We start from the raw sequence: 15,318 nt of genomic DNA, 5'->3' as shown, positions 1-15,318 counted from the left end.
CGGCGCTGCTCGCGCGTTACAGATGTTCAAAAAATAACGCTCCCCGTTCACAGTACCGGGTCGTCTCATTCAAAACAGCGAGCCGTTGCTGCAGCGAGCCGCCGCACATTGAATATATGAGTCAGGCTGCGAATGTACGTTGTGCCCGCCCCAGCGCGCTCACGCTTACTAAATAAACGCCTCACCTCCGGCTCCGCGCACTCGCTACATTCCCAGCACATCTAGTGGATGCATAACGCAAACCCAGTCAAACGTTTGACTGCAGTATCTTTTTGCACAAGAATCTCTCAATAGTGGATGAGTAAATAACATTGCACTTTGTATCCTGAATGAAGTTTTTTTATTATTATATTATTTTGCTCGGCTCTTTTTATTCAAACCACAAGCTAATTTATGTTTGTTAAAGGTAAAAGTGCACTTTTTCTTTCACATTGATCACTTTATATACCAGTTATCAAGGTTTGGAATTGGGATCCACTTGAATATTCTAAAGTGTGTTTGTTTACATTTTGTATTTTATAAGTGGTAGTTGAAGAGGTTGTATTACTTAGTTCTGTTCAGTACAGACTAGAGTGTTAATTTATTTCATACACATTGATGTTCTTCCTACTGTGACATTATGTTAATGCATATAAGAAAAATAAAACATATTTTTGGGATGAAATAGCAGTCTCTTTCTGCACAAAACGTACCGAAACCGAACCGAGACCGTGGCCCAAAAACCGAGGTACGGACCGTACCGTGGGCTATCTGTACCGTTGCACCCCTAGTTACACGTTACATGTAGTTACTATAAATTATGCATAATTACATGCAACTAGCCCTAAACCAAACCCCAATTCTAATCCTAACCCCTATGGTAAGTACATGTAGTTACTTAATATTACTCAGTACTTAAATGTATAATAACAGTGTAACAACAACACCTTAAAATAAAGTTTTTCCCAAAAATTATATTTATATTATATTTTGTATAGTTTACGCTCACCACGATAGAAGTTTACCCAACTATGATAACTTCCACTTCTGAAAACCCTGGAAATGTGAAAAGGGTTCATATGCTTATATTTAATCAAATACTGAACGTTATAAATAAATAATAGTTCAAAGATATCATTTACCCAATTATTGTGTGTACTATGTATTTGTTATGCTTGCTATTACTGTACACTCAAAAAATATTTAAGCTTAAATTTAAGATTTATGCATTTTAATTACACTTGCTAATAAATTGAATTTGATGTATATTTGTCAGTCATACACTGTTAGACCCTTACCAGGTTTTTTACAGTAAAATACTGGCAACACTGTTGCCAGTAATTTACTGTAAAAATGCACTAAAACTAATAAGTTGTATTTTTTAGTTAACTTGAGTTTTAGTCTAACAGTGTACATGAATAAAACAAGAAACAGATCAAATTTCTGGACTCAAAAATAGAATGGCAGAGCTTAATATTAACTATCAACTATTTGAATCATTTGATTTTATTTATATAATGATATTTTCAAAATTAATTTATTGAAATTGCTTAAATTAAGCATATATTTGTTTATTATAAAAACGATTAAATGTATTCTGTTAGAAACTATGAACATCTTTAAAATGCGGCGATATAACAAACAATATTCAATTAGTTGAAATAAGATAGAATCAAATTGGGTTTATATTAGGGCTATCGAACGATTAATCGCGATTAATCGCATCCAAAATAAAAGTTTGTGTTTACATAATATATGTGGGTGCACTGTGTATAATTATTTTATATATGTAAATACACACACATGCATTTATATATAAGAAAAAAATATTATTTATATATAAAATATTGATATTTATATATAATATAAATTATATATACATTTATATACAGCATACACATGAAAATATTTCTTAAATATATACAAGCATGTGTGTGTGTGTGTGTGTGTATAAAATAATTCTACACAGTACACACACATATATTATGTAAACACAAACTTTTATTTTGGATGCGATTAATCGTGATTAATCGTTTGACAGCCCTAATATATATATATATATATATATATATATATATATATATCGGTACAATTACAGGATTCCTAAATGTTTCATTTATTTATGTATGAATGAATTTTATTAGCAAATAAATCTTAAATAATAAATCTTAAATCAAGGCCTAAATATTTTTTAAATGTATTGCATCGTTAACTTATCAAGTTAGCGAGTTTACCTTAATTGTAACGTTAGTTGACTCTTTTGAATCAATTATGCTCTATATGTGAGAGTTGCTGTCTATGTAAAGTGTTTCAAATCATTTCAGGCAGCTCACAACATTTTGGAACAGTTATTAAAGTCAACATGATTCAATGGCGAGTAACATCATTTGGAGATGTTCATGTGGGTGAACTTGACCATCCAAAAATAGATGGTTTCCAATAATTCACCTTGATTTTAAAAGCAACTTATTGCATGTTTCTTGTATTGTTTCTCATCTCTCACCTTTTTTCATTTCTTCTTCCCCGGCTCCGTCTTCATATCCACCGGTTCTCAATGATCTCATCCATCCGTAGATTGTGAGGAAGGTGGTCCGGAGAGGAAAAGGGGAGGAAGGGGTTCAGGAGCTCATCATAGAAGGGCTGCCGCAGGAGATCAGTGAGCCAGACGTTGATGGAGAGCAGTACATGAGCTATGCAGTCCTGGGCCGTGACAGCAAGGTGGGCTTTTGAGTTAGCAGAGCTGCTCACACTTTATATTAGGTGTCTTTAACTACTATTTATTTACTTTTCAATTAATCATTTGATACAATGCGCTTATTGGGCCTTATCATACACCTGGGCCTGGCGCAATGTTTTTTTTGCTAGTTTCAGCCCTACGCAATTATCATTTTCACGTACTGTGCCATAGCAGATGCATTTGTGCTGGTCTTAAAACGAGGGGTTTGTTCTATTTATGAGGAACTGAAATAGACCCATTGACCAGCTGAAACCATGGTCTAAAGTCAATGGCGCAGTATTTTTACTTTTTTGTTATTTAAAGAGGGCAGTAGTAATATGAGCCTATAGGCGGGTCCACAACGCACGTACACTTTGTCCCGTAGATGGCCTGCTTGCACTTTAACCTCGTGCACGAGCAGATCCTTTTACTCACAAGAGAAGCATTCAATTTTTACACTTGCAAACGTAAATAGCGAATCCAACGCGAGCAAAAGTGGCTTTTAAAGGGAAAGGAAGATGAGACTCTGATTAGTTTTTTACACGTTATGCCCAAAACACACCCGTTACTCATTAAGAGACTAGAGACAACCCTTTTAGACCATGCGCCGGGCTCGCCGACCATTTGTCCCGTCGTTAAACTAGGAAAAGTTTCTAAGTGCGCTAGTGCCGTGTGCTTTAGACCATGAGCTTAGACACTTAAAATAGAGCCCATTGTGTACATACACGACTAATCAATTAGTTGGTTGCAAAATTTAAATTAGTCAATGCGCACATTTCTAGTTTTTACATTGTACTTATATTTAAAAATGCATGCAATTAATTACAGTTGTAATTAATTTATGTAATTACATCTACTACATGGCTCTTAAACCAACCTATACCACCAAACCTGTGCCTAACCGTAAGTGTATCACTAAGGGCAAGCCGTTTTAACTTTTGTTCATTTCCATGATGTGAATTCTTGATATAAGCAATTCAATTTTTTGATATCAACCATTTATTTGTTGATATCAACAATTACATTTTTTATATCAAAAATTGAATTCTTTCCATTCAAAAAAAAAATTGCCATTCAAAACCAATTTTCGATATCAAGAATTGACTTCGTACTAGTTGAAATTCCAATTTCACAAATCAGAAATACAATTATTACAAGTAAAAACCTTTATTTTTGATATCAAGAATTCAATTGTTACTAGTTGAAATGTCTATTCTTGATATCCACAATTAAATTGCTAGTAACAATGTTCATTTTTGATATCAAGAATTCAATTTTTACTAGAGACAATGTTAATTTCTGATATCATGAATGTGATTGTTAGTAGTAAGAACGCCGTTTTAGATATCTGAAATAATATTGATATCAGAAATACATTTTCAGATATCTAAAATGTGCATTTTTACTAGAACCAATTGAATTGTTGAAATCAAGAATAGACATTTCAACTAGTGACAATTTAATAATTGATATCAGGAATTCGCATTTTTTACTAGTACCAATGTAATTATTGATATCGAAAATGATATTTCTACTAGTAAAAAATTAATTTTTGATATCAACCATTTATTTGTTTATATCAACAATTACATTTTTTATATCAAAAATTGAATTCTTTCCATTCAAAAAAAAATTGCCATTCAAAACCAATTTTTGATATCAAGAATTGACTTCGTACTAGTTGAAATTCCAATTTCACAAATCAGAAATACAATTATTACAAGTAAAAACCTTTATTTTTGATATCAAGAATTCAATTGTTACTAGTTGAAATGTCTATTCTTGATATCCACAATTAAATTGCTAGTAACAATGTTCATTTTTGATATCAAAAATTCAATTTTTACTAGAGACAATGTTAATTTCTGATATCATGAATGTGATTGTTAGTAGTAAGAAAGCCGTTTTAGATAGCTGAAATAATATTGATATCAGAAATACATTTTCAGATATCTAAAATGAGCATTTTTACTAGAACCAATTGAATTGTTGAAATCAAGAATAGACATTTCAACTAGTGACAATTTAATAATTGATATCAGGAATTCGCATTTTTACAAGTATCAATGTAACTACTATTAAAAAATCAATTCTTGATATCAACAATTTATCTTGAATGGCAGCCTATGGTGACATTTCACTAGTGAAAATACAATTACAGATATCAGCAGGTAAATTGTTGATATCAAAAAATGTAATTGTTGATATCAAGAATTGAATAAAAGCTAAAACGGCTTGCCATATATCCCACCTCAAGTGTTTTGCAATACAACAGCAACACAATAAATGCATTACACCTGTAACTGTTAAAGACACCTGATATAAAGTGTGAGCGCTGGGCTTGTTGCACCAGGACTGATAGGATTTGTTTTGAAGAGGAATAATGTAAAGTGCGAGATGGTCGAATAAAGTCAATAAGGCTAGACCAGGAAAACACCAAATACAAAAATGCATACTTTTTCTTTGCATTATAGATCTTAGAAGATGCAGCATATGCATGTGATCTACATAAGACTGACGATTACATTGTGTCTGCAAGAATGTGTCATGAATCATTTAAAGGTGCAGAAGTTGCTTTTGTATGGAAGAAATAGAGTGAAAATATTGTGGCAAGTGTCAGAGGACAATATATGCTCTGGATAATGTGAGAAACTTGTAAGCCTGTAGACAAACTTTATTAAAATTGTCCTTAATATTAAACTTGTTCAGCTTTATTAGAACTGTCCTTCATAATATTGATGGCTTAGTATCTGGTCAGAATTGATTTGGTTTAGTGTTTAGTGTTTATTTTCTCCCCAATGCATCATTATACTTTCTCTTGGGCACTTTTATCATTTCCTGATTTTGTTTCCGTTCAAAAAGAGGAATCAGTCAGAACCGGGATTTGGTGGTGAACAACAAATCACACTGAACATTGCGTTTTAGAGGCGTGTCTATGGGCACACTTTAGTTTGGGGAATGCATATATTTACTATGACTTCTGCCTCAAAAAACTGCTTATTAATAGTTAGTAAGGTTGTTGTTAGGATTAAGGGATGTAGAATATGGTCATGCAGAATAAGGCATTATAAACAGCCAATATGCAAGCTAAAAGCAACTAGTTAATAGTGAGAATTGGTCCCCAAACTTACCGGTGTTATTTATAAGACTGAATATATCTGGTTAGTCTACTCAGTTCTGCAGTATTCAGCACTGTATGTACTGTGCATATTATGTAAACAAACTGCATGCATAGAATATTGCAACCGAGTATGAAATATAAAATATAATAAAAAAAATATAAAATAAGAGCACACTGAGTAAAAATGAGCGTCTCTTTCCAGTTTTATAAATGAATTAGGTGCTACTTCTTTTTCTTTACTTCTAATTTAATCCGACTGACAAATGGTGAGACATTTTACACAAAATAAGATTATTGGTATTTAAATTTAATTTCGTCTAGGCAGAGGCTGTTTGCACAATTAGCTATAAATGCTATTCATAACAGTATTTTCTACGTGTAAATAGCAGATGCTAAATAGTGGGAGATATTGTTTGCACCTCAGTGTATTGTAGTAATTTATATAACAGTATGCTATAATACAACACATTAACACATTATATTTATTAAAATCATAATTAGATGCCTCCTTACACTCTCAGAAAAAAGGCTGTACCTTTTCAAAAGGGAAAACTTTTCTCCATTTTAGATGCTAATATGTACATTTTAGGTGCTAATATGTAAATTTTAGGTGCTAATATGGACATTTAGGTGCTAATATGGACATTTAGGTTTTAGGTGCTAATATGGACATTTAGGTTCTAATATGTACATTTTAGGTACTAATATGTACATTTTTAGGTAATGTGTACATTTTAGGTGCTAATATGGACATTTAGGTGCTAATATGTACATTTTTAGGTGCTAATATGGACATTTTGGTGCTAATATGTACATTTTTAGGTGCTAATATGGACATTTTGGTGCTAATATGTACATTTTTGGGTGCTATTATGTACATTTTAGGTGCTAATATGGACATTTAGGTGCTAATATGTACATTTTAGGTGCTATTATTTACATTTTAGGTGCTAATATGCACCATGAAGGTACCAAAATGCAGCCTTTAGGTACTTTTGAAAAGGTACAGGCCCAGTGACAGCTTTTGTACCTTTTTTTTCTGAGAGTGATATTGGGACATTATTGTACCTAAAGCTCTCCCTTATCCGATAAACACTCTGTTCCCACTATTAAAAACCCATTAGGCACTTTATTTCAAGTATTTTCTTTGATTTTATTGAAAGGAAACTTCAATAAAAGTAAAAAAGGGAGAAGAATGGGTTGGGGAAAAAGGCGGATTTGAAGTCAAGTCACCTTCATTTATATAGTGCTATTAACAATATAGATTAAATTAAATTAAAATATGAAATTAAAGTAACAGAGGTAGTTAAGGCTTTCCAGCAGCTCTAGAATAAAGTTATCGTCCAGCTAAAGTTAGTTTTGATTGATTCACTTGGTTTTGTCAAAAGCTAAAATCTTTTACACTGAATATTGCATTTTGTTTCACACACTAAGCTTAAAATAATATCAGCAAAGGTCAGCAAAACATTCTGAAGTAGACTAGATTTTAAGGTTGGTTCATAGGTGATTCCTCTTTATGAGCATCCCGGTTAACCCTCACTTCATTCGATGTTCATTATCATTTGTTTACATATGATTTATGTCAAGTTTCCCTGTATGCGCTCGACTTGAATTAAACTTCTCTTTGCCCAGCCTTCTGTGTTCTGCTGCTATCTGCTTTTTTCTCTTTATCCTATCCCATTTATTCTCACCCGTTCTTCTCTTGCACGTTCTGCTTATATCTCTAACACCTCACCTAATTGTTTCACTCTGCCCTCACCGTCTGTCCCGTTACTCTTCTTGTTTCTGCTCGTTCACTCTCCCGTTGTCCTCCCCTGGATGGTCCCGTCTGCTCTCCACCGTAGCCGGATGTTGTGGATGTGAAGAGGGGAGGTGCTCAAATAGTGAAATGTGCGAGTCTACGGAGAGTAAAGCAGTGAGTCTGACTCGCGCCTCCCTGCAGGTACAGGACACTGCTGCACTTTGTGCTAATGTAATCCTGCTAACCAATGGGATTCAGTCGGCATTCTGAGCCATAAGACTGTGGTGCCGTAGGTCATTACCAGGACACGGTGCCATTTATCACGGAAAATCCTGAATTGCTATCAGGGACCACAATTTCTTCCCAGACTAGTGATTAAAAAAAATACGTTTCTCAGTTGGACAATTCTTAAAGGAGTAGGTCACTTTAAAAAAAAAAAACTTTTGCTGATAATTTACTCGCCCCCATGTCATCCAAGATGTCCACGTCTTTCTTTCGTCAGTCGAAAAGAAATTAAGGTTTTTGATGAAAACATTCCAGGATTTTTCTCCATATAATGGACTTCAATGGGGTCCAAACGGTTCAAGGTCCAAAAGACACTTTCAGTGCAAACTGCAAACTGTTCAAAGGGCTTTAAACGATTTCAGACGATGAAAAGGGTCTTATCAAGCGAAACGATCGCTCATTTAATAAATAAATAACAAAGTTTAAGTTTTATAAGCTCAAATGCTCGTTCTGTGATGCACGTTCGTGACTCTCCTGTTCGAACTCGTTCATCAAAATGAACAAATCTTTTTCCGAGTCATTTGGTTCATTCAACGAACGAATTGACTCAGAAAAAGATTCGAGCCCTTTGAACAGTTTGCACTGAAAGTGTCTTTTGGACCTTGAACCGTTTGGTTCCCATTGAAGTCCATTATATGGAGAAAAATCCTGGAATGTTTTCATCAAAAACCTTAATTTCTTTTCGACTGAAGAAAGAAAGACATGGATATCTTGGGTGACATGGGGGTGAGTAAATTATCAGTAAGAAAAATTTGAAAAGTGAACTACTCCTTTAATCTATCAATCAAGATTCAATGTGTTTTGTAATAAATCACATATTTATCATTTAACATTATTTTAATTGAGTGGAAGATGCCACCGCATAATTGGGTCGAACAGAAGTGTTGCATTTTTCCAGGAATAAAACATATGCATCGAAAACAAGATATAATTCAATAAAACTGAATTTGGGTGGAATGCAGGGTTTTGATTTGGGTAATTCATTTGACAAATTGACTGATATTCTGATATAAAACAATAATGTGACTGTATCTTTTTTTTATAGTAAGTCATGAGGACATAACGCACCGTTCCTGAGAATGATCCAGGTCTTCTAGTTTTAGGTGGTCTGAATTTAAACGTATTGAGATAAATCAAACTAGTGAGAAGTAGTATTTCATTATTTATCAAGCAGTATAGAGGCCATAGGAATGTAAAAAAGGAGTTTTGTTCCAGAAATATGCTTAGTTACAGATAGTAAGTGTGTTTGAAAGGATCGATGTCTCTGAAAGTGAATCTCATTGTATGAGCTAGATTTTAAAATAAAAATGCACTACTATTCAGGCATAGAAATACATATAGCCATATTGATTTTGTATAAGGTTTGCCTTCTGTTATGCCATTTGATGTTCTACTTTTACACATTTCACCTCACTGCATTAACTCCAGAATTCCTCTGACATCTTGTCCATTTTTCAACTAATATATATAATTGTCCACTCAGAAGTCGTGTGCCCTTCCTCCCTTTGAACTTCATAATAACTCTTGATTATGTTTTTCTTTTTAATCCCATCGGAATCTTTGCAGGATTCTATCTATTCCTATCCTATCATAATTTGGAATCCTAATGAGATTAAACAGTGTTGGAATGACAGTATTTTTTATTGTGGTTGGATGGTTGTGAAATATTTATCGAAATTCTATTGGTGTTGGAATAATGTCTTGCTGGTACACCTAAAGCACTTTACACCGGGAGCTTAAATTGCTCCTTAAGGTACACTAAGTAACTTTTGGCTCTCTATCGGTTTTGTGGAAGAACATTGTTTTGGTTGTGCTTGAATATTATGATTATACTGCTGCTTATAAAACATTCACTACTAGGCTTAAGAGAACCATTTTTTTGGTTCTCTTGAGGCTTTTCCCATTAATACATACGCTAATTTCTTGAGAATAAACCCCATCTCAGCGCTACATCAACCATAATGAAATTACCCTTCATAATAGATGATGCTTTACAATCAATTTGGTTATAGTAGGCTTAACATAGTGAATCAAGGCAAAACACCTTATGGAAGAAGGATTGATGATGTATTGACTCGATGTATTTTGAACGAAACAAAGTTACATAGTGTACCTTTAATTGCTCTACTGAGACATTTTTTGTCATATTGTAAAAATTGTTATGCTATTATAGACTCCTGTACACATTCCTTTAAGTGTTGTAAACTACTGATGATTGGTGTCAGAAAAGCATGCTGTAAGGATAAATAATCTTATAGTTGTCCAGTTGGAAAACCCAACTGAATTCAACTTAAGATCATTTATGGCTATTATCTGATCTAGACGGTTTGATCAGATCAACTACCAGTTTGTAGATTTGGTTTTGGCCTGGTAAGAGCTGGTAAAGCACATTCACTGCAAAAAAATATTTGCTTCCTCAGCATTTTTGTCTTGTTTTACAATACAAATATATAAACCTTCTTAAATCAAGATGCTAAATGAGATAAGAAATTAATCTGGTTTTCTAAAAAATTTGAACAAATATGGGGTCAGGGATTAGGGACCAATGGGCTCCGAAAAAGCAAAACAACATTTATTTTTTGACCCCATTGCCATATTTTTTTTTTCTTAATTTAGACAATTTTTTCAGCAAACAAGACTTAGGGCCAGATTTACTTAACAGGGCTATGGAAGCTTGTTTCCGCCACAGAATGAAAAATAAAAAAGGTAGTTGCAATGTTTTATCTCACAATTCTGACTTTATTTCTCAGAATTGCGAGATATGAAGTCATTATTGCATGTTATAAAGTCAGAATTGAGATATTAAGTCAGAATTGCGATATATAAAGTCGCATTGTGTGTTATAAAGTCAGAATTGCGAGATATTAAGTCAGAATTGCGTGATATAAAGTCGCAATTGCGTGTTATAAAGTCAGAATTGCTATATATTAAGTCAGAATTGCATGTTATAAAGTCAAAATTGAGATATTAAGTCAGAATTGTGAGATATAAAGTCGCAATTGTGTGTTAAAAAGTCAGAAATGCATGATATAAAGTCAGAATTGTGAGATTTAAACTATTCTGAGGGGAAAGAAGTCTTTTTTTCCCTTAGAATTGGCCTGATAACTCGCAATTGCGAGTTTATATGTCACAATTCTGAGAAAAGATGTCAGAATTTCGACATATAAACTAGCAATTATGTGTTATAAAGTCAGAATTGGGAGATATTAAGTCAGAATTGTGTGATATAAAGTCGCAATCGTGTGTTAAAAAGTCAGAAATGCATGATATAAAGTCAGAATTGTGAGAATATAAACTATTCTGAGGGGAAAAAATTTAGTCTTTTTTCACTTAGAATTGGCCTGATAAGTCGCAATTGCCAGTTTATATGTCACAATTCTGAGAAAAGATGTCGCAATTATGTGTTATAAAGTCAGAATTGCGAGATGTAAACTCGCAATTGTGTGAAAAAAAGTCAGAATTGTGAGATAAAAAAGTCGCAATTCTGTATTGCGACTATATCACGCAATTCTGACTTCATACCTCGCAATTGTGACTATATCTCGCAATTCTGACTTTATTTCTCGCAATTGTGACTATATCTCGCAATTCTGACTTCATACCTCGCAATTGTGACTATATCTCGCAATTCTGACTTTATTTCTCGCAATTGTGACTATATCACGCAATTCTGACTTCATACCTCGCAATTGTGACTATATCTCGCAATTCTGACTTTATTTCTCGCAATTGTGACTATATCTCGCAATTCTGACTTTATTTCTCGCAATTGTGACTATATCTCGCAATTCTGACTTTATTTCTCGCAATTGTGACTATATCTCGCAATTCTGACTTCATACCTCGCAATTGTGACTATATCTCGCAATTCTGACTTTATTTCTCGCAATTGTGACTATATCTCGCAATTCTGACTTTATTTCTCGCAATTGTGACTATATCTCGCAATTCTGACTTCATACCTCGCAATTGTGACTATATCTCGCAATTCTGACTTTATTTCTCGCAATTCTGACTATATCTCGCAATTCTGACTTTATTTCTCGCAATTGTGACTATATCTCGCAATTCTGACTTTATATCACGCAATTGTGACTTTATATCACGCAATTCTGACTTCGTATCTCGCAATTGTGACTATATCTCGCAATTCTGACTTTATTTCTCGCAATTGTGACTATATCTCGCAATTCTGACTTTATTTCTCGCAATTGTGACTATATCTCGCAATTCTGACTTTATTTCTCGCAATTGTGACTATATCTCGCAATTCTGACTTTATTTCTCGCAATTGTGACTATATCTCGCAATTCTGACTTCATATCTCGCAATTGTGACTTTATATCACGCAATTCTGACTTCGTATCTCGCAATTGTGACTTTATATCACGCAATTCTGACTTCATACCTCGCAATTGTGACTTTATATCACGCAATTCTGACTTCATATCTCGCAATTGTGACTATATCTCGCAATTCTGACTTTATATCACGCAATTCTGACTTCGTATCTCGCAATTGTGACTTTATATCACGCAATTCTGACTTCATACCTCGCAATTGTGACTTTATATCACGCAATTCTGACTTCATATCTCGCAATTGTGACTATATCTCGCAATTCTGACTTCATATCTCACAATTGTGAGATAAAAAGTCGCAATTATTTATCTATTTATTTTTTATTCAAGCTTTTTATAACAAGCTTTCATACTGAGCAAATTAGCATGAGAGCGCAAATCCAAAAATGCGCAGATGTGAGTGGAAAGTAATGACGACACAAATTAAAGATCTCATCCGGATCATTTCTATAATGACCAACTCAATATACCAAGAAAAGAGCAAATTAGCGACTGGCTTAGGACATGCTTTTTTGGGGCGATAAATAATGGCGCAAACACCAGTAAATTGACAAGCGCAAACCTTAGTAAATCACCTGATTCATTTAAATAACCCATAAATTTTGAGTCTTAAAGGGAAACTATACATTTCGTTTTTTAGTAAATCTTGGCCCGTAACACCTTATGTTATTGAGCTCCTCAAGTAAAACCATCTTGATTTAAGAAGGTTTAGATATTCGCACTGGATAAAATATGAAATATGAGTATGAAATTTTTGTTTTTGCGGTGTCGCACCAGCTACCATGCTCCAAAACATACACTGACCATGTCTTTAATCAACAATCTAAATGCAAATGTCATTTTTTAAGATCGCAGCATCGTAACCTTCCTTTCTATTTCTCCAATAGGACTTGACACCTAGACCCAAACCATCCTTCACCGACACATGATGGGCGTCACATACAGAAGAAAACCGAAGTAGAGCGCTGGCGATAGGCGATGGATATCAACTACGAAAAGAGATTTTAGGAATTTTTTTAACAAGCAAAACCAACACTAGAGGCTAGAGGCATGATTTCTTATAAAAATGAAACCAAACAATGAAAAAAAGCAAGCATTCGAGAAGTGCTTCCTGTAATCTCAATATCAGCATGTGAACGTGCTGTCGCATGGCCTGCCTTTACATACAGCACTGACTGCAAGCAATTATGAGGTGAGAAAATATGGTCATACCGCAAGGGCTGTAAATTGGTGGGGGGAAAGACTTTGGCCAACTGGAAGCGTACGCTTGAGATCGGGGTTTTTGGGGGCACGTGGGACACAAAAGCTAGTTTTAGTCCAATCCAGCAAGAGTTTCCTGAAATTTAGTCTTCCAGAACACACTACTACTGAGATGATTTCCCACCGGGAGGAGTCTGACCCTCTTGTACTGGTATTATATACATAATATGCACTCAAATGTGAATGTACTCTCTCTGTGTGCGTGTGTTCTTCTTCACAGCCAAAAAAAAAAAGTGAACAATCTATGCGATGATTATGCTGCTGTCTCAATACTTGCTCCTGAAGTCTTGTTCAGTCCAATAGTACGTGTCTTGTGTATTGTAAAGGTATAATTGTGTAGCAAATGAGCTGTGAACTCCTGAGGGGTGACAATATGTGCAGTTTCAGTGGGATACGGTACATTGGACATACTTTGCAATCACTGTGGGACTCTATATACGTGCACGTTTGCAGGTTATTTTGATGCATTCCTCTGTGTCATATGAACCCTGAGCTTCCTTTTAATAACTTGATATGCACAGAGGAGCATTATACACCATAAACATTTGCTTTATTTCAAATAATCACTAGTAAGATTTCCTTCTGTATCCTTGTGAGCAAACAAACAGCAATAAAATTATTTTTTCTTGTTTATTAGTTTAATCTGAATTGTTATAAGGTCTAACCTTTCAGTGAAGTCAAATTAAAAATGTTTGGTAACACTTTACAATTGGTTATCAATGAGAAAACTACTTCTAAAGCATTCATTGATGTTAATGTTCATTTCAACTATTACTAATACGTTATTATCATCAAAACTCAATATTATTTAATGGGTTGTGAGCTAACAATGAAAAGCTGTATTTTATTAACGGTAACGAATTAATTAACACTGTAAAAAAACAAACAAATAGGACCTTTTTGTAAAGATTGATGCCTTCTCACTATTAGAAAGACATGTCGAAAAATCTTAAGGAAGAACACTAGAACAGATTGAAACCATTTCAATATATTTAATAACTTTGGCGGCCCAAAAATATCTTCACCTAGACATGTCACAATTATTGGCATCCCTGCAACACAGTTCCTGTGTTTCCATTCAGTATTTCCTCAATACTTGCTAGACTCTTATAAAATATTTAATCCATGATATGCCATATCTATAACTTCATAAATAGTGTCATCAGCATAGTGCAGAATGTGTGTACACACACAGACAACTGAAGTACTGACACAACTAAAGTTTAGCTAATTATGCTAAATAAGGCTGTTTGGCTTATGTTGATGTGTACCAAAAAAAAAAAAAAAAAAACCATTCTTAGAATGTTTGATGAACATTTCCATTAAGTTATGAAAACGTTGCTTCTGAATTTTTTCAGAATGTTCATAACATCCATTTTTTTTAAAGGTTTTAAAGTTTTTTTCTTGGTTATGTGAACGTTAGAGAAAACATAAAGGGAATGTTTGGTTACACTTTAATTTAAGGTGACGTAGTTACACATTACTACATGTATGTATGGTAATAACTGCAAATTATGCATAATTACAAGTTACTAAGCCTAAACCAAACCCTAACCGTAGCTCTGTAAGTACATGTAGTTCATTATTATTATTCAGTACTTACTGGAGTAAAAGTAGTAACTACGTAACCTTAAAATAAAGTGTTTTAATGGGAACATTGAGTGTTCTCTGAACAATCTTAACATTCAGATAAAATGTTCCAGAAAAATATTCCATGAATGATATATATATATATATATATATATATACACACTATACTGCCAAAACTATTGGGACACCCCTCCAAATCATTGAATTCAGGCGTTCCAATCACTTCCATGGCCACAGTTGTATGAAATCAAGCACCTAGGCATGC

At 33.9% G+C, this 15,318-nt stretch overlaps 1 protein-coding gene across 15 annotated transcripts in view; it reads left to right on the top strand.

The window, feature by feature from the left end:
* Nucleotides 1–14,094, top strand: part of ank1a (ankyrin 1, erythrocytic a) — a 157,675-nt gene extending 143,581 nt beyond the window's left edge. For 10 of the 15 annotated variants that reach the window (XM_089129824.1, XM_039661689.2, XM_039661687.2 and 7 more), the window contains 3 exons: nt 2,554–2,697; nt 7,661–7,758; nt 13,091–14,094. In XM_089129824.1, coding sequence (XP_088985950.1) covers nt 2,554–2,697; nt 7,661–7,735 — 219 coding nt within the window. In that variant the 3' untranslated portion in view covers nt 7,736–7,758; nt 13,091–14,094. Of the gene's footprint in view, nt 1–2,553; nt 2,698–5,169; nt 5,337–7,660; nt 7,759–13,090 lie in introns of those variants that run through there. The other 5 variants (XM_089129830.1, XM_089129828.1, XM_089129827.1 and 2 more) reach the window with 4 other exon arrangements.
* The last annotated feature ends 1,224 nt before the right edge of the window (nt 14,095–15,318 follow it).

This window comes from Pimephales promelas, chromosome 4 (assembly GCF_988280905.1).
Source record: "Pimephales promelas chromosome 4, fPimPro1.hap1.1, whole genome shotgun sequence".
Lineage (NCBI taxonomy): Eukaryota > Metazoa > Chordata > Actinopteri > Cypriniformes > Leuciscidae > Pimephales > Pimephales promelas.
This window is presented reverse-complemented; position numbering and strand designations above follow the sequence as displayed.